This window comes from Gorilla gorilla, chromosome 3 (assembly GCF_029281585.2).
Source record: "Gorilla gorilla gorilla isolate KB3781 chromosome 3, NHGRI_mGorGor1-v2.1_pri, whole genome shotgun sequence".
NCBI lineage: Eukaryota > Metazoa > Chordata > Mammalia > Primates > Hominidae > Gorilla > Gorilla gorilla.
Window position 1 is genome coordinate 94,524,441 of NC_073227.2, and position 23,221 is coordinate 94,547,661.

Here is a 23,221-nt window from a genome sequence, read left to right on the forward strand (position 1 = left end):
TCAAATGGTATTTCTAGTTCTAGATCCTTGAGGAATAGCCACACTGTCTTCCACAATGGTTGAACTAGTTTACAGTCCCACCAACAGTGTAAAAGTGTTCCTATTTCTCCACATCCTCTCCAGCACCTGTTGTTTCCTGACTTTTTAATGATTGCCATTCTAACTGGCGTGAGATGGTATCTCATTGTGGTTTTGATTTGCATTTCTCTGAGGACGAGCGATGATGAGCATTTTTTCATGTGTCTTTTGGCTGCATAAATGTCTTCTTTTGAAAAGTGTCTGTTCATATCCTTCGCCCACTTTTTGATGGGGTTGTTTGTTTTTTTCTTGTAAATTTGTTTGAGTTATTTGTAGATTCTGGATATTAGCCCTTTGTCAGATGAGTAGATTGCAAAAATATTCTCCCATTCTGTAGGTTGCCTGTTCACTCTGATGGTAGTTTCTTTTGCTGTGCAGAAGCTCTTTAGTTTAATTAGATTCCATTTGTCAATTTTGGCTTTTATTGCCATTGCTTTTGGTGTTTTAGACATGAAGTCCTTGCCCATGCCTATGTCCTGAATGGTACTGCCTAGGTTTTCTTCTAGCGTTTTTATGGTTTTAGGTCTAATATTTAAGTCTTTAATCCATCTCGAATTAATTTTTGTATAAGGTGTAAGGAAGGGATCCAGTTTCAGCTTTCTCCATATGGCTAGCCAGTTTTCCCAGCACCATTTATTAAATAGGGAATCCTTTCCTCATTTCTTGTTTTTGTCAGGTTTGTCAAAGATCTGATGGTTGTAGATGTGCGGTATTATTTCTGAGGACTCTGTTCTGTTCCATTGGTCTATATCTCTATTTTGGTACCAGTACCATGCTGTTTTGGTTACTGTAGCCTTGTAGTATAGTTTGAAGTCAGGTAGCACGATGCCTCCAGCTTGTTCTTTTTGCTTAGGATTGTCTTGGCAGTGCGGGCTCTTTTTTGGTTCCATATGAACTTTAAAGTAGTTTTTTCCAATTCTGTGAAGAAAGTCATTGGTAGCTTGATGGGGATGGCATTGAATCTATAAATTACCTTGGGCAGTATGGCCATATTCACAATATTGATTCTTCCTATCCATGAGCATGGAATGTTCTTTCATTTGTTTGTATCCTCTTTTATTTCATTGAGCAGTGGTTTGTAGTTCTCCTTGAAGAGGTCTTTCACATCCCTTGTAAGTTGGATTCCTAGGTATTTTATTCTCTTTGAAGTATAGCTAGTAGTTTTAAGAGGGTATTATGTAAGTTCAGATAGAGGTCAATCTGAAGCTGGATAGATGTAGCCCCAATAATGTTGATGATAATACCAAAGTTTTACCCACAAAAATTCTGGCATCTCTTTGATATCTTCAATTTGGGCTTGATTTGGATACAAAGGTATTGGTAAGTCTACGTCATTATTGAAACTAGCTATGAATAGGGCATCCTAAGGGATTTTAAGAAAGAGATAAATCAGGACATCATTTAATCTGGCAACTCCCCTTTCAGAGTATCAAATTAACAGGTGTGGGATCACAGAGGAGGAAAGACTGTACTTCTGTTCTAAGCCTGGACATAAGGAATGTTTAGGAGCTATTGGAAATGCCCACCACCTGCATAGTATGTTTATTCCAAGGGGACTGTTGAAGAATAGAAGAGTTTAAGGCTAATATGGTCATACCTATATCAATCAAAAGGTTGTTCTTTTAACATTATAAGAAATTTCTCCTTATGAATTGAGGGGTAAAATGAGAAACTGGGCATTTGATTTCCTTTAAAGCACTTCCATTTTTACATCCTTCATTTTTTCCCTTTATTTTTAATATATTAACTTTTTTGTCAGTGTTCTTTCTGTTTACAGTATCTGCAACTGTCTTTACTGAGTAACTCCCTGTTCAGGGAGTGTTTAATGATTGGTAATACCGGATTGTTTTATCTGTAGGGGTCTGAATTTGATTTAAGACTTACTTGATTTTTGTGCCAAGTCCCTTTCAAAATGTTCGACAGGGTGCTAGAGGTCTGGCAATAGGCTGTTTCCCGTTTCTGCTTTTTCTTGTGTTTTAACTCTTTTATTTCTGGCTTAAGGTCATTCACAAGAAAATGAGCAGAAAGTGAGGCTTCATCTGAATCAGTGTTTACTTCTGAATTCTGTCAAAAGGTGTCAAATAACCTATCCTTGAACTCCCTAATGAACTGATTCTTTCTTTGCTTATAGGACTGAATCAGAGTCCAATCTATGTTCACAGGAATGATTTGGGGGATAGCTTCCAAAAGACATTCAAAATCTACAGCTTGCAAAATCCCTCTGATTTCTTATGCAATTAGGAATCTTTGTATTATGCCTTTTTATCCAGTTCTTTTGTATCTGAGCATATGAAGTAATAGATATCAATTTGAGGAGTATGGGTTTTACATTCCTAAAACTATTCCTGATGTCTCTGCAAATTTTATCGTGGTGAGGCTTTGGGTACATTTTAATAATGGCTTTTAGCTCAGAATGAGATGAAGTCTTAAAATTAACAATAAGAGTTTTTTTCTGTTCTGACAGGGGCTTAACTTTGTAAAATAATGCACTTTAGGAGTTTCTGGACAGCCAGAAGAAAGAGGGAACAAGCCAGAAGGAGATGGAGAAACACTCTGGGAGAAGAAGAATAATAGGATAAAGGCCATTAAGTTTGTGTTGAAGTTTGAAGGAATCTAAAAGAGATTAAGTATTTCACTTTTATTTTTTTGCCTCAACAAAGGAAGCTTTTAAGGGAATAATTTTGAAGTCTGAATAATTTTGAATACTTCCTCAAACACATTAACAATGCAGATCATTGGATGTTTGAAATTTTATTCCTTTATGTTCTAAGGCACCTCTCAAATGTACACTTTTGTTCATATCAAAACTCCTTGAAAATGTCTATTATAATTCTAAAGTATCTTTAGTGAAACTAAGCCATTTAGAAAGATAATAAATATAAGAATTTGTGTTATGGTACAAATACACGTACAAAGAAAGAGTCTGTCAGAGGGGGAATGGTCTTCGGTTTAAACTGAGCCAAGTCCAGCAGAGTCTAGGAACCATCAGGTGAAAGTACTCCTGTGTACCTCCTGCCTCAGCCCCCCATGGCCTGATGGCTGGGCCTTCTCCAGGTGCAAACCTCACATGTGCAGTTTTCACAGATAGTAAGGTTTCGAGAGATTTCATGAAAAACAGACTGGGAAAAGCACTCATAAGATTTTGGTAAGTGACCTCAGGCAAAATTTTTCCAGAGTTTTCCATAGTTCAGAGGAACTTTCTGAATTTCTCAGTCCTCAAGAACAGTTTGATTTTTTTTTCTTTTTTCAAGTAGAGATGGGGTTTCACCATGTTGGCCAGGCTGGTCTCAAACTCCTGACCTCAAGTGATACACCTCCTTCAGCCTCCCAAAGTGCTGGGATTACAGGCATAAGCCACTACGCCCAGCCTGTCAAAATCAGTTTGAGGATGGATTTATCTGGTTTACACCCATTCCCTTTCTGTGAACTTTGCTTTTATAGAGATACAAAAAAAAATGGTAGGGATAGAGATATATAGTGTAGTTAATAATAAAACTGATTTCTACCAAGGATAAAAGTTATTCAAATCTGATCAATCAAAGGATTCCTTAAAAAGGGCTTCTTATTCATAGAAGACAAAATAAATGCAGTTCATGGGGAAATTTAAATAACAAAATGTATAAGAGGTCAGACTCAATGTGAGCCATACCTCATCGTAACAGTAGGAGAGACCAACAACTCCTTATCCTAGCAGGAAGTTCAAAACGCCACAAGGCACTCCTGCTTTTTGACTCAAGTCTTGGATCATTTACAACAGAAGTTCTTGGCTAGATCTTTGTGGATCTTTAAGATTATTGAATGCTGGTTCCCCAAAAATATCACCGAAACAATTCAATGATATGACAAATCTTAGTTTATGGTTACTGTAGCGTGGGTGAGAACTGCATTGACAGAGCCTTAGTAGCAGTGGTATGCTGAAGCTTGCTCCACCAGCCTGTGAGATTGATTCTGAGCATCTCTTCCCCAGTCCATGTTCAGTGAGGTCACATTAGTAGCTTGAAGTCAGCCATGGTAGGACTATTTATGTTATAGAAATCATCAAATTCTACACATCAGAGATATTTTTTCTCCTGGAGAGCCAGTTAAACTTAGTAACATGTTAGGGTGTGGGGGCAAAGTTGAAATATTTATAAGATGTTAGAGTTTGTTTCAAAGCAAGTCTTTATTTTTTAATTTTTCTACTTTAAGTTCCAGGATACATGTGCAGAATGTGCAGGTTTATTACATAGGTATCCATATGCCATGGTGGTTTGCTGCACCTATCAACCCATCACCTAGGTTTTAAGCCCTGCATAGGTTAGCTGTTTGTCCTGATGCTCACCCCACCCCCAACAGGCCCCAATATCTGTTGTTGCCTTTCCTGTGTCCATGTGTTCTCATTGTTCAACTCCCACTTATGAATGAGAACATGCGGTGTTTGGTTTTCTGTTCCTGTGCTAGTTTGCTGAGGATGATGGCTTCCAGCTTCATCCATGTCCCTGCAAAGGACATGATCTCGTTCCCTTTTGTGGCTGCATAGTATTCCACAGTGTATATATACCACATTTTCTTTATCCGGTCCATCATTGATGGGCATTTGGGTTGGTTCCAAGTCTTTGTTATTGTAAATAGTGCTGCAATAAATATATGTGTGCATGTGTCTTTATGATAGAATGATTTATAATCCCTTGGATATATACCCAGTAATGGGATTGCTGGGTCAAATGGTATTTCTGGTTCTAGATCCTTGAGGAATCACCACACTGTCTTCCACAATGGTTGAACTAATTTATATTCCCACTAATAATATAAAAGGGTTCCTATTTCTCCACTGCCTCACCAGCATGTTGTTTCTTGACTTTTTAGTAATTGCCTTTCTGACTGGTGTGAGATGGTATCTCATTGTGCTTTTGATTTGCGTTTCTCTAATCATCAGTGATGTTGAGCTTTTTTTTATGTGTATGTTGGCCACATAAATGTCTTCTTTTGAGGAGCACCTGTTCATATCCTTTGCCCACTTTTTGATGGGGTTGTTTGTTCTTTTCTTGTAAATTTTTTAAAATTCCTTGTAAATTCTGGATATTAGACCTTTGTCATATGGTAGATTGCAAAAATTTTCTCCTATTCTGTATGTTGCCTGTTCACTCTGATGATAGTTTCTTTTGCTGTGCAGAAGCACTTTAGTTTATTTACATCCCATTTGTCGATTTTAGCTTTTGTTGCAATTGTTTTTGGTGATTTCATTATAAGTCTTTGTCCATGCCTATGTCCTGAGTGGTATTGCAAGGCAAGTCTTTTAACATGCCTTATGGAGGCTTGCTTAGAACTGGATGATTATAATATGAAAGTTTAGGATTGGTGGATACAAAGAGAGGGTTTTGAAGCAAGGGTTTCAAAACATTCTACAGAATCAGCTGTTTGATGCTACCTACTGAAACATCAAAAGATTTGATATTCATTAAATGAGTTTTTCTTAAGTTCCTGCGACAAAATCACTTTCATCTTTCTGAGCAAGAGTTTCCTGGAGTAAGAAAGTTATGTAGATGAGGACAGCTGAATAATAAAATAATGTTAATATTACAGCTTTTAATATATAAGCTATGTGAGCATAGATGGTTTTGGTTCTCACATATAATGCTTGAGCCCTCAAATTATGTATAAAAATTAAGGATTGGTTCCTATGGAATTATGATAGCAACAACAGAAAAAGTAAAGCTCATAGGAATAATTCACTTGAAATCATTCATGTTCAACTCTAACAAAAAGAAAAATATCCGGACTGTGCATCCTAATGGTATATGTATTTTATTTATCTAATATTTAAATCGATTTTGATTCTGTTTTATCCAATGACAAGAATTTATATTGCATTTGTATACTTGGGGAATTAAACACATCAAGTCTAAGAACTTTCTTTCCAATATCTATAAAAATACACTGATTGAGCAACTATATGCTTCCGATCATTTGCCTCTACAAGACAGCAATGTAAGTAGACTACTTAGTGTATTTAGCATAACTAAAATAGAGATTTTGTATGTTTGTCATAATTCCAACCATTAAATATAATTTATATAATTATCTTCTTAAGTAGAATGAATGATAGAGTCAAAGGTCAACACAACTTCGGAAATGAATTACTTGGGAAAAGAAAGAGGAGTTTTTTTTTAATTTGAAAGGACAAAGGAGAATGTTTAAATCATAGAATTGAAAGGCATAACTAATACAGAAATTTGTAAGTCTGGCAGAAGCTTAGAGAAGACCTAGATGCTTCTGCAGTCCAAACACCATGAGGACAGCATGGAGGAGCGAAATGGGTCCCGGTACCTCTATCGCTTGCATAAGAATGGTGAGACAGAACACTCACACAAATCAGCCAAAGCAGATTTTTTTTTTTTTCACAGATATGCAGCAAGAATAAACAGAAGCCTAGAATCCTTGGTGAGCCAGCTTCCCAAGGCTCAGGAAGCTGCCGAGGGCGAATGGAGTCTTATCTGTGCTTGCCCCATTGTGACACAGCTGAGGGAACTCAATACACCCTAGATACCACTTGAATTGCTGAGCTGAAGCACTGAGGAACATCCCGTTCTAAGAGGGAGGAGGACATAGCCTAGGTTGTACCCAACACTTTCTCTTTATCTCAAGATGCCCCACTGTAGTTACTAGGATGCCCCATTCTAGAACTAGAATGGGATAAAGAGAAAGTCACTGTTAAGTGGCAGGGGAAAGAGCTGGGGCAGCCAAGGTCATCTGGGGATTTGTCCTCCTACAACTAACCTTCCCAGTTCAATCCCTTCTTTATTTTGAATATTGCTAATAAGGAATAAGGACAATATACAGTTTCTCTTTGTGGTATATTATATTATCCTTAGAATATTCTTTATACTGAGCTAAAAGATACTCCCTCCCTTTGTGTTTTTTCCTTTCTTCTCTCCAAAACCATACAGAGTAAAATCTTCCTGATTTGCAGTTTAACATATTGAAGAAACTACTATAGTTATTGGGGTTTTCTCGTTTTGTTTTTAGGTGTATGCGTTTGTTTGTTTGTTTGTTTGTTTGTTTCTGAGATAGGTAGCCTAAGTTCATTTAACCATTCCTCTAGTGCAGAGGGTTTCACTGCGTGGTCAGTGCACTGGTGATGGTCTGTGACTATTTCTTACCCTCTGCACAGATGTTATAGGTCTGCAAGAAGATAGGGAGCTTGCACCAAACTATAAATCAACACACCACTTATTTCACTGAAAAATTCTTGCTACAAAAAAAAATAAAGTTAGCTGAATTAAACTGTGTTTATTGAGATAGTTGCTTTATGTTGTAGCACAAGATTTTTTCTTATTGCAGAGCACTAATAAGGAATTGAACCAGCTAGTTTGATAGCAAGTGATAAGAATTTGACATGATTTCTAGACTGATTCTAACCATTCTTCCCTAGATCAGCCTCCGAAGTACAACCAACTATTCCAGAGAGTTTGCTAAAAATATATTGGAAAATATTACATCCTTGTATCTGGAGACCATCTTAGTTTTGTATTGAGTTTTTAATCAAGTACAGCACTTCATGAGAATTGTACATTTGTTCCCATTCAGAGTCTTCTTGATACTTACAATCCGTCATTCCAAAATTACAACCCAGTAACCATTCTGTCCAGTTCGAAGTCATTTGCAAATATGGGCTATATAGCTACTGGTATGTTAAAAAACAAAACGAACGACTACCTTTAAAAAAAATTTTTCCTGAGTCCATGGTTCAGCTGATCAGTTATTGTGACCTTGACTCACTCATTTCTGGTGATCTTTCTGGGGCCCGATCAAGCATCTGCCATCACTGGTTGTTGGCAGGGGGCTGATCAGTCTATTACGGCCTCAGCTAAAGTGACTCAGCTTTCCTCTATGGTTCTTGTATCCTTCAGTAGGCTAGCTTGAGCTTGTTTTCATGGCCATGACGTGGTTCCAAGAGAGATAAGAAGCACACAAGACCTTTGTAAGGATCAGTCCCACCGCTGGCCTAGAGTAAAGCAGAAAAAAGGTGAAAATGCATCTGGAGGAGAACAAAGATAAAACCATCACAATGCCAATATGTTCTTCCAAATTATTTATTAAAAATTTGAACATGGTATTTACAAATGCTTTTCACAGAAGACCTCAATAGACCTTACAAATGCATTGGTCAACAGTTTTGTAATATGTTATTTAGCTGCCTATGGCTCTACCAATAGATGCTTTCATCTAACCTACATTTTTCCATTCATAAGAGTTCAGTGAAAAGTTTTCTAAAATTTGATGCTGTAATTACGAAATTACCTATCGTTTTCTGAACATAAATGGCCATCACTGTATTATTTATAATAGCAAAAAATTAGAAACACTGCAGGAATGAATACATTTTTATGGTAATCCATACAATTAATTAGTTCATATGGCCCCTAATTTTCAAATAAAATGAAATGGGAAAATGCTCACATTTTAATTTAATGACAGAGTGGTAAGATACATAGTGAGACACAACATTAAGGAAATACAGGTTTCATATTTTATATTTAATATATAAATATTTTGAAATCCTAGAAAGGAATACACTAAAAATACTAATACTTATTTTCTTTGGATAGTAAGATAACAGTGATTTTTATTTTCATGTTAAATTTTTATATATTTTCCAAATTTTCTACAGTGGATATATAAAGCATCATCTAAAACAGACAAATATTTAAAGTTTTTTTCCATTTTGTAATTTTCCTGGGAATTAAAATCAAGCTCACATTTTCCTCTATTTTGAAAATTTTGCCATTTGTTCATTGCCATTTAATATTCTCTGAGATGTTATAATAATCAGAGGGAGATTGGGATCTTTGCCATTAGCATAGTAGCTGGACTGTAATAACTATTTTATGAATATTTTTATCTTGAACTTTTTTCTCCAGCTATACTGAACGTATGTCTTCTTTTTCCATTGGATGCCAAGAAGAAACAGGATTTTATGACTATCTGGAGCAATGCATAGTACCTATGTCAGAACCAATAAAAAAGATAAGTTCTATATCACAGGATAGGAAAGCAAGGGAAAAATATATCTCAAACATTGGTGACTCTTCTGTTACATCATTATGAGACTAAGGAAGCTATCCTACAGCTATATCTATGTTGACACTGACCATTTGTTTATAGCCTTTAAACTCTTGCTAGCAGTAAAAATCATGTTACAAGGTGACATTTAAGCCACCTGTAATGCTTAAATGGATAGTACAGGTGCTAGAATGTCTCTAACAATGCAGTGGGTAGGCTTTTCCTGCAAGAGATCTAGAATACGAATGTGAGAACATCACCTACCGACACCATGTCCACTAGAAGCATTATGATAGAATAATAAAGATGATCACAGTCTTTGATTCTCCTCCCATTGAGAAGTGGAGTCTCTGTTCCTCCTCCTGATCTGAGTGGACTGTGTTACTTCTTGACCAATAGTATATGACAGAAGTGACATTATGCTGGTTTCCCAGTCCAAGCATTAAGAGGCTGGTAACTAATACTTCTGGTCTCCTGGAACACTCACTCTTGGCAGCCAGCTGCCAAGCTGTGAGAAACCAAGCCCCATGAAGAGTTCATGCATATGTGTTCCAGTTGACAGCCTTAGCTATGCTCCCAGCCAATCACAAGCATCCACTGCAACCATGTGAGTGAGTCCTTTTAGCCTGGTCATGTCTTTAGATGACTCTAGCTTCAGACACTATCTGACTCCAATTACATGAAAGATCCTAAGCCAGATGCATCCAGATGAACTCAGTCAACCCACAGAACCATAAGACATAATAATAAATTGTTGCTTTAATCTATTAAATTTGTGATTGGATTGTTCAATGTTTTTTTAAAAAAACTGGAACATTAACCATTGTTAGCTGGTACTGTTGTATTTGAAACAAAATTTGAAAATAATTGCAGGAAATAGATGGTTGCATAAGATCTCTGTATAATGTTGCATAAGACCAATAGTGAGGAGAGCTTACTATACATGACACCTTTCAGAATCATATATGGACATCGTGATTCAAAGAAACCAAGAAAAAATAAAAAGAAAGCTCAAGGTAGCACTTAGCACTGCACATTTGGAGTTGATGAGATGCCATTATGAGTATGGCACTTTACTGTTTATGACAACCCTGGGGAATATGAATTATTATTTTCATTCTTTCTTTTCCCCCTCCCTTCCTTTCTATCTCTCTCCCTTCCTCCCTCCTTTCCTCCCTTTTTTCTTTCCCTCCTTCCGATTTCCAAGTTGCTTTCACTGTGCTCCACTCCACCACACCTCAGCAGGAGCCTGTCTCATGTCCGCAATCTCCCCATGCCATTCATAGTATGTGACATACAAAAGGATGCTGCTCAAGCAGGTATCCCTGTGATGTCAGGTGAGCCATCTCTGAAGTGAGAGGCTAGCTCCTGCAGGATTTCATCCTCAGAAGTCCTTATGTGCTGCCTTAATCATCTTTGTTCTTCTCTCGGATCAGAAATCATTAATGGCCTGTTTTTTAAGGAACAATGTATTACACATACGTGTGTGTGTGTGTGTGTGTGTGTGTGTGTGTGTGTGTGTGTGTGTATTTTTAAAGCCTACCAAAACAGATATGTACACCTTTGTTATGCTGAAAGACAAACAACTCTTTTTGTTTTCAGGTATTCCAAAGTTGATTACGTCTGATATGGTTAAAGAAGGTGCTGCTGTAATTGATGTGGGTATCAACTATGTCCACGATCCAGTGACAGGAAAGACAAAATTAGTTGGAGATGTGGACTTTGAAGGTAATAAACCAATATCTTTTGATAGGTGAAGAAGATAAAAAAATTCCACCTTACATATTTTAAAAATAGAGAAGTTTCATTTATGGAGGAATTATTAACTTATTAATCGTCACCTCTTTCTTCTGAGGGAAAAGATTTTAATCAGACTTAAATGTTTACTTTCTCCCTCCCTCTCTTTTTCCCTCCCTTTCATCCTTCCTTTCTTCCTTTTCTCCCTCTCTTCTAATTGTATCATTAATATTTGGTTTAGGGATCAAATTTCTTGTAGTACAGTTTTTATTGATAGAATACAGCTGGCCTTTTATAGACCTGGGCATAGTTTTGAATTTTGGGAGTTGACATCTTACTCTACGCTTAGTCAAATATGCTCTATGCTCAGCCATTCACTCTTAGAGCCAGAAGGCACCTTAGGGTGTGTCTGCCAACCCTAACTACATTTCAGATCTAGGTAGTTACCTAGATAGTTGAAGTCAGTGTTTTTCACTTGTGTTTTAGAGAGAATAAAGAAAAGGAACTAAGCTAAAGTTTTTGTGGTCAATGAAAGATACAAGGCAACAAATATGTAGTAGTAAAAAAAAAATTCTAACCCAGTCTTCTCTTTACAATAGGGGAAACTGGGCCCCAGTACTTCTAGATGCCTGACCCTCTAATCTGATTTTACTTCCATTATCTTTGTCATATATTTACCTGCATTCAGATTTTCAGTGTGCCTAGGAGTCTTAGATGTCTATGAAGGCATGAATATAGTAAAGTTAAGTGGTGACATTTTTATGTTAGAAATATTTTTTGTATAAGAGTGATTATTCTGGCCAAAAAATACAGTGCCACATCAAGAACTTTGTTAGTTATAGGTGTGTCCTTCTTACAGAGAAACTGAAAAGCATAGGTGATGCCATTTTAAAAATAATTTAGATTTTGTTTTTTCACTTAGAACCTGGTCATCAGGTGATGGTTTACCCAAGGTCTAGCATATTGTTGAATAAAATAGAAAATGCAGATAGTTAGAAGTGTCCTAGGGTACTGGCCCTATATATGTGAGATTCTAAGATACATCTGGGACCAGATCCAAGTAAGCCATTTGAGCCTAAAAGAAAAAGAAAACCATAAGGACACATATGTGCAACAATGCGTTCTAGAGACAAAATGGTGTAAATAAGAGCAAAGTACAGATGTACCTTACCAAAGAAAACGCTGCTGCCCTCATTGGCTCTAATACATAGGGTCTGTGACATGGTTGGAACTCTATTCTAGCAAGGACGGCTCTTGACATGAACATGTCTATCTGTACGTATATACATATGTCTGTGTGTGTGTTGTGTACATGCTGAAATCACTAGGGAATGACCTCATTTATTTATTTAATCTTCCATGTTCAGTCACTTAGGCCAGATATGAGTAACTTATTTGAATTTCTCAACTTGAAAAAGTAAAGTGCATTTTATTTTAAAACCTGGCCTTATTTATTTTCTTTACTGTCATTCTGTTTCTTGATAACATTATAGTTATGCATTCATTGCAAAATTACCACATTTGTGATGCACCCAGATGGCATTGACAACATGAGATAACCAGCTTGAGGCAAGAAAAGCAGGGATGTTTGCAGTTCACAGCCTTGACTGCCTGTAAGGCAAGCTTACCCAGCAGTTCAGTCCAGCACATTTTACAAGACTCTTCTCTCATAGAGTATTTTTTTGGTCTCATGTCACTTCCATGCTTTCTTCTTTTTTAAGTAAGAATGTTTTTTACTGAAAGTAAAAAGTATTCTGAAAGCAATTTTTACGTGAGCATTTTTGGTGGGTGTATATGCTTAGTAGCACATATACTCACTTCATGTCACATGAAGTCTAACTTGTTAATGATTATTAAATCAAATTGTAGTTCTGTGTATCTAAGTATATATAAAAATTTTAAAAGGAGATGGAAAAGAGACAAAGATATGAGATGAACAGGGCTGGGAGACCTAGCCTGTTGCCCTATAGTTTTGCCACCTCACTAGCTGTCAGTGTTATCAGTTAAATGATAGCAATTATATTAGTGGCTCCATTCAGCTCTACTGTTTGGTGTATCTTGGACATCCAACAGAGCATTACCAAACGATCGTGTAAAAGCACAGAAACTTTCACCTGGAAGGTCGAGCTTTTCTAATCCTGTGATAAAAGACACCCATATGATTAGTTGTATCTAGCTTGCCAGCCTGCTGGTTTATGGAGCAAGAGTACTAATGAGGACCTGGACTTGGTAAAGAAGGCCTTGCCAGTGAGGCCATGACTCAGTCACCCATAGGAGCAGGCAAGTGATAGGTTTTGACATGTTGCTCTTCAAGTTGTTCATCAAGACTTAACCTGAGGTGAGGGATGATCCCCCAACTGAGAGGGAGGAACTTTAAGATCGGTTATGCCACAAAACTCGTAAGTAACATTTGGCTTCAAATTGCCACAGGGAAAGTGTGGTGGCTGCTTTGTGAGTATCGGTGAAAAGTTTCACTATAACTATAGCCAAGATAAACAAAACAGATGTAGATAAAATCAATCGTTGAAGTAAATCGTCCTTGCAGAAATCTTTGTTTCATTAGTAAAGAAAACTGGGTGACCCAGTTAAAAGTAGGTAACATTGATGGGAATGATTTATCCACATAAATAAACAAAATGGCTGTGACGGAAAGGATGACAATGTCCCAGAGGATGTAAAAAACATCACATTAAAGGAATCTGCAGTGATATTTCATGCCATTCAAAGGGCAAAGGATAAAATGTTGGAAGCTGATTCATACTTAGAAAGGAATCTGCCAGTTCACCAAGGCATAGAAAAGATGCTTGCTCCTTCTAACTGGTGTGAGATGGTATCTCATTGTGGTTTTGATTTGCATTTCTCTGATGGCCAGTGATGATGAGCATTTATTCATGTGTCTTTTGGCTGCATAAATGTCTTCTTTTGAGAAGTGTCCGTTCATATCCTTCGCCCACTTGTTGATGGGGTTGTTTGTTTTTTTTCTTGTAAATTTGTTTGAGTTCTTTGTAGATTCTGGATATTAGCCCTTTATCATATAAGTAGATTGCAAAAATTTTCTCCCATTCTGATGGGAGTTTCTTTTGCTGTGCAGAAGCTCTAAAAATCAGGAAACAACAGGTGCTGGAGAGGATATGGAGAAATAGGAACACTTTTACACGGTGGGACTGTAAACTAGTTCAACCATTGTGGAAGTCAGTGTGGCGATTCCTCAGGGATCTAGAACTAGAAATACAAATTGACCCAGCCATGCCATTGCTGGGTATATACCCAAAGGATTATAAATCATGCTGCTATAAAGACACATGCACACGTATGTTTATTTCAGTACTATTCACAATAGCAAAGACTTGGAACCAACCCAAATGTCCATCAATGTTAGACTGGATTAAGAAAATGTGGCACATATACACCATTGAATACTATGCAGCCATAAAAAAGGATGACTTCATGTCCTTTGTAGGGACATGGATGAATCTGGAAACCATCATTCTCAGCAAACTATCGCAAGGACAAAAAACCAAACACCGCATGTTCTCATTCATAGGTGGGAACTGAACAATGAGAACACTTGGACACAGGAAGGGAAACATCACACACCGGGGCCTGTTGTGGGGTGGGGGGATGGGGGAGGGATAGCATTAGGAGATATACCTACTGTAAATGACGAGTTAATGGGTGCAGCACACCCACATGGCACATGTATACATATGTAACAAACCTGCACGTTGTGCACATGTACCCTAAAACTTAAAGTATAATAAAAAAAAAGACTTAAAAAAAGATATTTGCTCCTAATCATCAGTTGTATGACCAAAAGAAGGCAAGCACCATTCAAACTACGCTTTGCAAAATGTTTACAGAGAAATAAAACACTTCAGTTCTCAATGTTTCCAACATTTTAAATTGCATTCGTTTTTTTAAATATTAGTTTAATTTTGCTAGTAGTTAGTAGTAGTTTTACTATTAGTTTTACTACTAGTAAATAGTAATATTTGTTTTACTATTATCAGTAATATTAATTTTACTACTATTTTTAATCCCCTATACATTTATAGACCACAGTAAGAGAACTTTTAATGTTTTGACAAAAAATTTTTAAAGGTCACTAAACAAATATAATTTCTCCCATTGACTATTAAAATTGCTTTGCACTGTTTCAGCAGTCATCTTTGTGGTCTTACACTACTGTGAAAACTGAGCACTGCTTGTATTTTTCTCTGTGTCTAATTAAATCTCATGAAATTAGTGATCATATAGTTCAAATTCATATCCAATGCCATAATCACTTCTACATGATTATTCAGTTGTTTGGTTACAGTTTCTCACTGTTACTATTACTGTCTAGGTAGGTTGTTCACTGTGGAAGGTAATGTTTGCTAAGCACCTTGCCAACCATTATGTTCTTTTCCTCAACATACATCCAAGTTAGGCCTTTCCTGCAATGCCATGCCTCTCTGGATGTTTTGGGAAATAAATAGGACCTTAAAGTTATTACTAAATTGAAGTGCTATTTTGTTTTGTATTGATTTCCAGTTACAGAACTTGACAGTTCATCAATATGTCCAGCTTCTGACAAATGCTTAACATTCCTCTTCTATTACTTGAACATACTTCCTCCCCCCTAACTTATGTCATTAAAAGAAGAAACAGTATTTAAAACCATCTGTGATAACATTATTTTGCATGTCTAAGAATTATTTTTCATTACTAATAATCATGCAGCGAATAATTATTCATTTATAAGTTTATGTTTGCTATATAGATTATTACTTTTTTACATTTAGGTATACCTACTTCCACAGGCAATTTTTTTAAACCATTTTCTATTGTAGCTTAGAAAGAAACTTCATACATTTCTGACAAAGAAGGCTTTATTCTCAAAAGATAGAAATGAGATTATGTGCCATGAGTAGCAAATAGCTTCTTATGAATAACACATTGGAAAACAGTATGTAGTCCTAGACTCAAAAACTCTTAATTATACTGTTCTTAATTCATCAAATGGATTTGATCAGCTAAACAGTCTAATTAATGACTTCCATGCTGTTAATTCAATTAACCATGCTCTTATGGGTGAATTCTTGGGCCTCATTTACTTCTCATAGCTAACGCAAAGACATTTCTCTACCCTTTTGAAGCTTTAGTAGCTTTGCTTCAATTTTATGATGCTTCCTGCAGGGATTGAGGTGGAATAAGAACTGGAGTGTCTATTCCCTGTTGCCTGCCATCTCTCCTCCCTGTATTCCAACTCTGACAATGCCTTTCCACTTATTGGTTTATACTAAAACAAGGAATGAAACAGAAAGGAAAGAATTGGTGTTGTAAAGAAATCAAAGAGACAGGAAAGAGAAATGATGTGTAGGCATTTTTGTTAAAATAAAAATAAATGAGGTTAATGTTTAAGAGTGACTTTCCTCTCTCTACTGTCTTAACATAATTGGATAGTAAAATTTAAAGTGGTAAGTCTTTGTAAAGGTGATAAGTCTAATGTAAAGGTACATTATACTGTTGATGAAACTGGTTTAAATTACAAAAATAAAGAAGTCACACTTTATGGAAAAGAATGTCTACTCCTCTAGCGCAGCTGACATTATCATTGTATTTTGTACTAGAGTTGCTTCCAGATATTTTATGTATGCATCAACTATATAGTTTGAGGAATATATGTGACTTATGCACTTAAACTTGTTTTACTGATTTGCCATGCTGAAGTTCTGGTTTGTGGTTATGTTCAGTGCATATATCATTATTTGGTTCATCCTTTTTCTATTGTTAAACTCTTAGGTTGTTTCCATTTTTTCCTTTTAAGTATTATACTTGAGTATAGGTGAAGGGCTATAACAAAGGGGAACCAAAATGCATTGACTCAAGATAATTTGGCTAGCCAGGCGTGGTGGCTTACACCTGTAATCCCAGCACGTTGGGAGACCGAGGAGTGTGGATCACTTGAGGTCAGGAGTTCAGGACCAGTCTGGCTAATGTGGTGAAACCCCGTCTCTACTAAAAATACAAAAATTCGCTAGGTGTGGTGGTGCACTCCTGTAATCCCAGCTACTCAGGAGGCTGATGAAGGAGAATTGCTTGAACCTGGGAGGCAGAGGTTGCAGTGAGCCGAGATCGTGCCACTGCACTCCAGCCTAGGCAACACAGTGAGACTCTGTCTCAAAAAAAAAGATAATTTGGCTCTTTCCCATAAAAGTCTGGAATTAGGGAGGCAGTCAATGGAGTTAGGCAGCCATGCTTCATTCAGGGATACTGTTTTCTCCTATCCCACTGTTTATATTAGTTTTCCAGAAATGCCATAACAAAGTACCACAGACAGAATGGTTTAAACAGAAATTTACTTCTTACAATTCTGGAGGCTGGAAGTCCAGGATCAGGGGATTGATAAGGATGTTTCTGCTGAGTCAACCTTGTCAGGTAGATGGCCATTTTCTCCCTGTGTCTTCTCATTGTCTTACCTCTGTATGTGTGCATGTCCAAATTTCCTCTTCTTAGAAGGTTGGATTAGACCCTATGCTAATAACCTCATTTTAACTTAATTTTATTTTTAAAGACTTTGTCTCCTGAAACAGTCATTCTGAGGTACTGGGGTTAAGACTTCAACATCTGAATTTAGAGGGGACACAATTCATCCCATAACACTGTTCCACCTGAGTGTTGTCCTTGTCCACATGGTTGAAGTTGAATTGCCTCCTCATTTATGTTCTCTTCTAAGGAAAAGTGAAAGAGAGAGCCCAGAACAATAAAATCCATCTTTAATAAAATTGAACTAGAAGGTGCATGCATCACATCTGCTGGCTTTCTACTGACCTGAATATAGTCATGTGTGGAGTACAAGGGATGTGGAATCCATAGTCTCTGAATGGGAGGCTACACTTTGGTAAATAATAATCTACCCTTTACATAAGAACTTGAAGACTAATCTCTTACTTAGGGTAGAAAAGAAAGATATTTATTTATCTAACATCCACATATCATTCAGCTTACCTATCCAGAATTCATTTTGTTCTGAAAAACCTCAGGGGATAATCTCGTCATTGTCTGATTACTTTCTAATTCGTTTCAAAGCATGCTCCACTTACTAACTTTTTTCTGAGATTTTGGTGAAATCCTAGTGTCACTGAAGATATATCTTGGCTCAGATCTTACCCTGAGCTTTCCATGGATCTTAGATACACAGATTTGCAATAACATTTGTACAGATAATACAACCTCACCTAAATGTCTTTAATTCTAACTAAACTGTTTATTATTCAATCATTGATATAGATTTGATACTTTTTGACCATGTTATACAATTTTGAAAATTGTGTCAGGTCCCTTTTGTGACTTTCATTTTTTATATCTCTATCTTCACTGGCTTATTTTCAGTCTCTTGATTATTACTGTTTTTAGTATAGCCCTTCAGATTCTTCAAATTAGGTTAATTCATTTAGTTGTTCAATGCTATTGAGCATCTGCTATGTGTCAGGCATTTTTATAGTCACTTGGGATACAACAGTGACCTAAAGAGACAAAGTACTTACTCACCAGTAGCTTCTGTTTTGGTTATAGGAGACAGATAATAAACAAATACATACATATCTATATAACAAGGCAGTGTCTTAGTGATACAAAAATAAAACAAGATAAGAGGGCTAGAGAATGGTGGCGTGGAGTTTCTTAGAAAAGGTGGTCAGGGAAGGCTTATGCTAACCTGAATAAATGAAGAAGGGAGTCATGGACAGATGAGGGAGCAGCATTCCAGGCAAGTGGAGCAGCAAATGCAAGACCTTGAGGGGGGCCTGGTTGACGGTTTTTATGAGCTGCAAGGGGGCCATTGTAACTGAAACAGTAAGTAAGGAAGTGAGTGATAGAGAATAAAGTCAAAGAGGTAGCAGCAATCCCATCTTATAGACCAAGGAAGGATATTTGGATTATACTCTAAGGCAGTGGAAATCCATTGGAGGATGTGGGGCAAAGAAATCACATTTGACTTGTATTTTAACAGTGTCACTCTGGCTACTGAATGACACATAGGCCGTATAGAGGTAAAGGTGTAAATAGGGATACCTGTTAAGAGGCTGTTGTAATTATCCAAGTAAGAAATGATGGGGCGTGGACCAGGTTGTAATGGGTGAAGATGTTAAGAGGTGGTTAGATGGTAGATATAATTTTAAAGGAGAGTTGGAATGATTGGTTAAACAATTAGATATGAGGGAAAGAGAAGAATCAATCAAGTGTGACTCAAAGGATTTTGGAATAAGCAAGAGTGGAGGTGCCAGTTCTGGAATCCTCTTGAGATGAATCTTAAAGGTTCAATGAATTTTACTCAAGTATGTGTATTTAGGGTAGATAATGGGCAAAAGAGAGGAAGGGGCTCTTTCCTGGTAGAGGGAACAGAGAATCAAAGGAAAGGAGGGAACATTACAAAAGGCTTTATGCGCTCAATAGCAGACCCAACATGGGCTGTTGAAAGAAGGAAGTATGATACTGTATACAATTGTGAATTTTCCCCAAATATCTGGTGCCTTATTTTGAATTTTTCAAAAGAATCTCCACCGGGGAGGAAATCTCCCCTATAAAGGGACCTTTTAATTTGAGACTCCATCTGGCCAAACCATTCCTCAAAATTCCAACCCAATAGTCAAGCATAAGGTCAGGAAAGGGTTTGGAATTACATAGAAGCTCAGTATCATTATCCTAAGAAACTACTAGAGATGAGGTGAAAACCCCTGGATTGCTTTGTAAGCAGCTTTCTATGTTTTCTTTTAATGCTTTGTATTTGAAAGTTTGGATTCATCTTTCACTCCCTGCTCTTTTTGTATTATGTCCAACCTTTCATAAAAGACTATGCTTTGGAGTCAAGCTAACTTGGGTTTGAATCCCAACTCTACTGCTTAAAACAATTATGATCTTAGGTAAATCATTTCACCACTCTGAGACTCAATTATATCATCTGAAAGACTGTGATAATAATTTCCATCTTATAAAGTTGTTGTGAAGATTAAATGAAATAATCACCTTACATAAGCTAGTTAATGTAGATGAATTGCCAAGCATAATGCCTGGTGAAAGACAGTGTGTGTGTGTGTGTGTGTGTGTGTGTGTGTGTGTGTGTGTGTACGCGTGAGGGTACATTGCTCACGTTTTCTCTCCATTCCTATGAAAGTATTAACCCAGAAGTATACAACTTCACGCTTCAGTTACCACCATCCTCCTCATTACTTTTCTGGCCTAAACTCTCTTCCAGTGTAGTCTGTTCTCTTTGCCCAACTCTCATATGAATCAACTTTAAAGCACTCATGCTTATTCCCATCTTCTCCTGACTCTCCTTACAGGTTTAATTTGCCTTACTCATTTTGCTCTTAATGCTATACTGTGTTGCACTTTTACTTAGTTGTTCCTAACTAGATTGGATGCCTCTGTAAGGTTAGCTTCCTGTCTTACATTTATTTTTCCTTTTCTTTTTTTTTTTTTTTTTTGAGATGGAGTCTTGCTCTGTCGCCCAGGCTGGAGTGCAGTGGTGCGATCTTGGCTCACTGCAGCCTCTACCTCCTGGGTTCAAGCAATTCTCCTGCCTCAGCCTCCTGAGTAGCTGGGACTACAGACGCACGTGCCACACCCAGGTAATTTTTGCATTTTTAGTAGAGATAGGGTTTCACCACGTTGACCAGGATGGTCTTGATCTCCTGACTTCGTGATTTGCCCAGCTGAGCCTCCCAAAGTGCTGGGATTACAGGCATGAGCCTTCGTGCCTGGCCCATTTCTTTTATATCTCTGTCCCACACCAAATTTCAGCCTTCTTATTCAGACCACTGGTTATTTGTATGAACATTCTCTGTATTTAAAAACCAGTGGTATCATTCTTACATTACAGAAATACTCCCCTCAAGTTAACTTAATGGGAACAAAAGCTTTCATGCAGAGTAATAGCAACTATGTCATTAATTCAACAACACATATTCATTAATGATACATCCATTGATTCTTCGTTTATTTACTCAGCACATATTTTGTGAGTGCTGCTTCATACTAGGCACTATTTGAGGTCCTGGGTATATCTGTGCACATGATAAATAAAGTGCCTGGAATTTATGTGTTCCAGATTATGCAAAGTAAGCTTATTTGGAAAGTAGTTTGGCACTGCTTACTCCAAAGTGTGTGTTCTACAACATGGGAAAGTAAGTGTATATAATCAGTTTCTAAGTAAACAGGGATGGTTTTTAACTGTATCATTTTTACAAAACTATTAATCTGTGATTACAAAGAATCAAATTAAAGTGACTCCCAGCCACTTCAGTTTTCAGTGTCAATCATTTAATTTGATGATATGGCTAATCAGTCTGACTCAAAATATCTACATTTTGCATTAGATAATTATAAAGTAGTTCAAAGCTCCAGCTTTTACTATAAGAGAAGATCTTATACTTTAACCCAGAGGTAACTTGTTCCAATCCTTTAGAAAAGTTGATGAACATTGTAAAAGCCCCTCTGTGAGACTGTTATTAACACTGTGATCACAGAACCCACACTAAGCATTTCACGAAACAGAACCACTGATGGTCACTATGAGATTCCTATCATTAGTAAGCCAACTGCCTCCATTGTGGCTTACAACATGGACAGAATGGTTACTGTGAAGTCTAGGCCTTTGAAATCAAATCAACTTCTAGAGACTTCTATTTAGTAGATGTCTTTGACGTTGGATCATCTACCTTTATAGAGAAGAGTTAAAGTTGAAACAAAAAATACATTCACAGGAACAAGAGAAGTGACTAATGCCTCTGCAAGTTTTTCTTCTTTGCTTGAACTGTGATGAGTTTTTTTTTATAGTTGTTTCTCAGTGATCCATATTAAAACACAAATACCTATGGAAGGGAGATTTTATCTGCTCCTATCTCAGACTACAGAGATTAAGGCCCTGCCAAGACATTTGGAGGATACTCCAGAAAGCTTTATCTAGTTTACAGATTTGCCACTCTGATACAAATATTCAGTGACTTCAGGCAAAAGGGATTGGAGGGGAGGGAAAGGATTGGAGACAATGACAAGAGTGTATGATGATCTTGTATTTTTAAAGACATCATGAAAGGGAGATATTTTTAGTAATTTTCCCAGCTCTTAATAGAACTACCAGAAATATCATAGCAGTATTGTTACTCCTGCCTACTGAAATGGAATCTGGCAATGACAGCTGACAGCATCCATGGTCAGAAAGAAGGTTTCACTGATAGGTCATAGCTAGAGTTCACAGAAAGCAATTTTTTTTTAGTAGAAATATTTTTTTTATTTTATTTTATTATTATTATACTTTAAGTTTTAGGGTACATGTGCACAATGTGCAGGTTTCAGAAAGCAATCTCAAACTTTCTCCAGGTGACTGACATGCTATTTGGTTCCACTAATTGTCTTCTAAGTGGTATGAGTGGTATTTTTTTCTAAGTGGTATGAGTGGTATTTATTTTGTTTTTTATGGTTTTTTGAATAGGTTTTTAAATTATTATACTTTAAGCTCTAGGGTACATGTGCAGAACGTCCAGGTTTGTTACATAGGTATACAAGTGTTATGGTGGTTGGCTGCACCCATCAACCCATTGTCTACATTAAGTATGTCTGCTAATGCTATTCCTCCCCTTGCCCTCCACCCCCGACAGGCCCCAGTGTGTGATGTTCCCCTCCCTGTGTCCATGTGTTCTCATTGTTCAACTCCCACTTATGAGTGAGAGCATGCGGTGTTTGGTTTTCTGTTCTTGTGTTAGTTTGCTGAGAATGATGGTTTACATCTATAATACAGATGACCAGATATATACAGATTTAATTTAATGTAAAGGAAAATAAAACTTAGCCACCCTACAAATACAAATTGCAAAGTAAATACATTTCTACCACATTAGGACAATAATCCTCTCTATTTCATTACTGACCACAGGATGCCACGATAATGAACATCTCAATATATTTAGAAAACTTGTGGAAACCTCAAGATTCAGCAACCAGATGAATGTAAGAAGAAATATAGTAAATTCCCTCCGGAGCACTTGATTCCTGGTTGCCTTCCAAGTTCAATGGCAAGCTACCAACTTGTTAAGGAGCCCTCTGCTCCCTGGTTCACCATGCTCTTAAGTGTCATTTTTCTATCAACCATATGAGAAAGTGGAGTGTTTTCTCCTGAGTCATACTATTTCTACAGTCCTATGTCATTCAGGTTTTTCTGGTTGTTATTCCTGTACTTCATTTTCCTGAAGCTTGTCTCCCCTTCATTAGAGTGGATGTTTGAGAGGCCACGCTTAAATGGCTTGCATTTAGAAGCATGGGAAAATTCTTCAAGCATTTAATTTAGACAATTACATATGTATACCAGGAGGATGAAATTCACATG

The 23,221-nt window shown here is 37.0% G+C and overlaps 1 protein-coding gene and 1 long non-coding RNA gene across 6 annotated transcripts in view; one reads left to right on the forward strand and one right to left on the reverse strand.

Annotated features, from left to right (window-relative positions):
- The window catches only part of MTHFD2L (methylenetetrahydrofolate dehydrogenase (NADP+ dependent) 2 like), a 145,782-nt gene that overhangs the window by 113,435 nt on the left and 9,126 nt on the right, over positions 1-23,221 (forward strand). For 3 of the 5 annotated variants that reach the window (XM_031010427.3, XM_055384797.2, XM_063705315.1), the window contains one exon: positions 10,723-10,848. The exons of 1 other annotated variant lie outside the window; for it this stretch is intronic. In XM_031010427.3, the coding sequence (XP_030866287.3) occupies positions 10,723-10,848 (126 nt within the window). Of the gene's footprint in view, positions 1-10,722; positions 10,849-22,771; positions 22,846-23,221 lie in introns of all 5 variants that reach the window. One more of the 5 variants, XM_055384793.2, reaches the window with a different exon arrangement.
- Positions 7,092-23,221, reverse strand: part of LOC129533083 (uncharacterized) — a 52,439-nt gene continuing 36,309 nt past the window's right edge. The window contains exon 2 of the long non-coding RNA XR_008679110.2: positions 7,092-8,062. This is a non-coding gene — a long non-coding RNA (uncharacterized lncRNA). The remainder of the gene's footprint in view (positions 8,063-23,221) is intronic.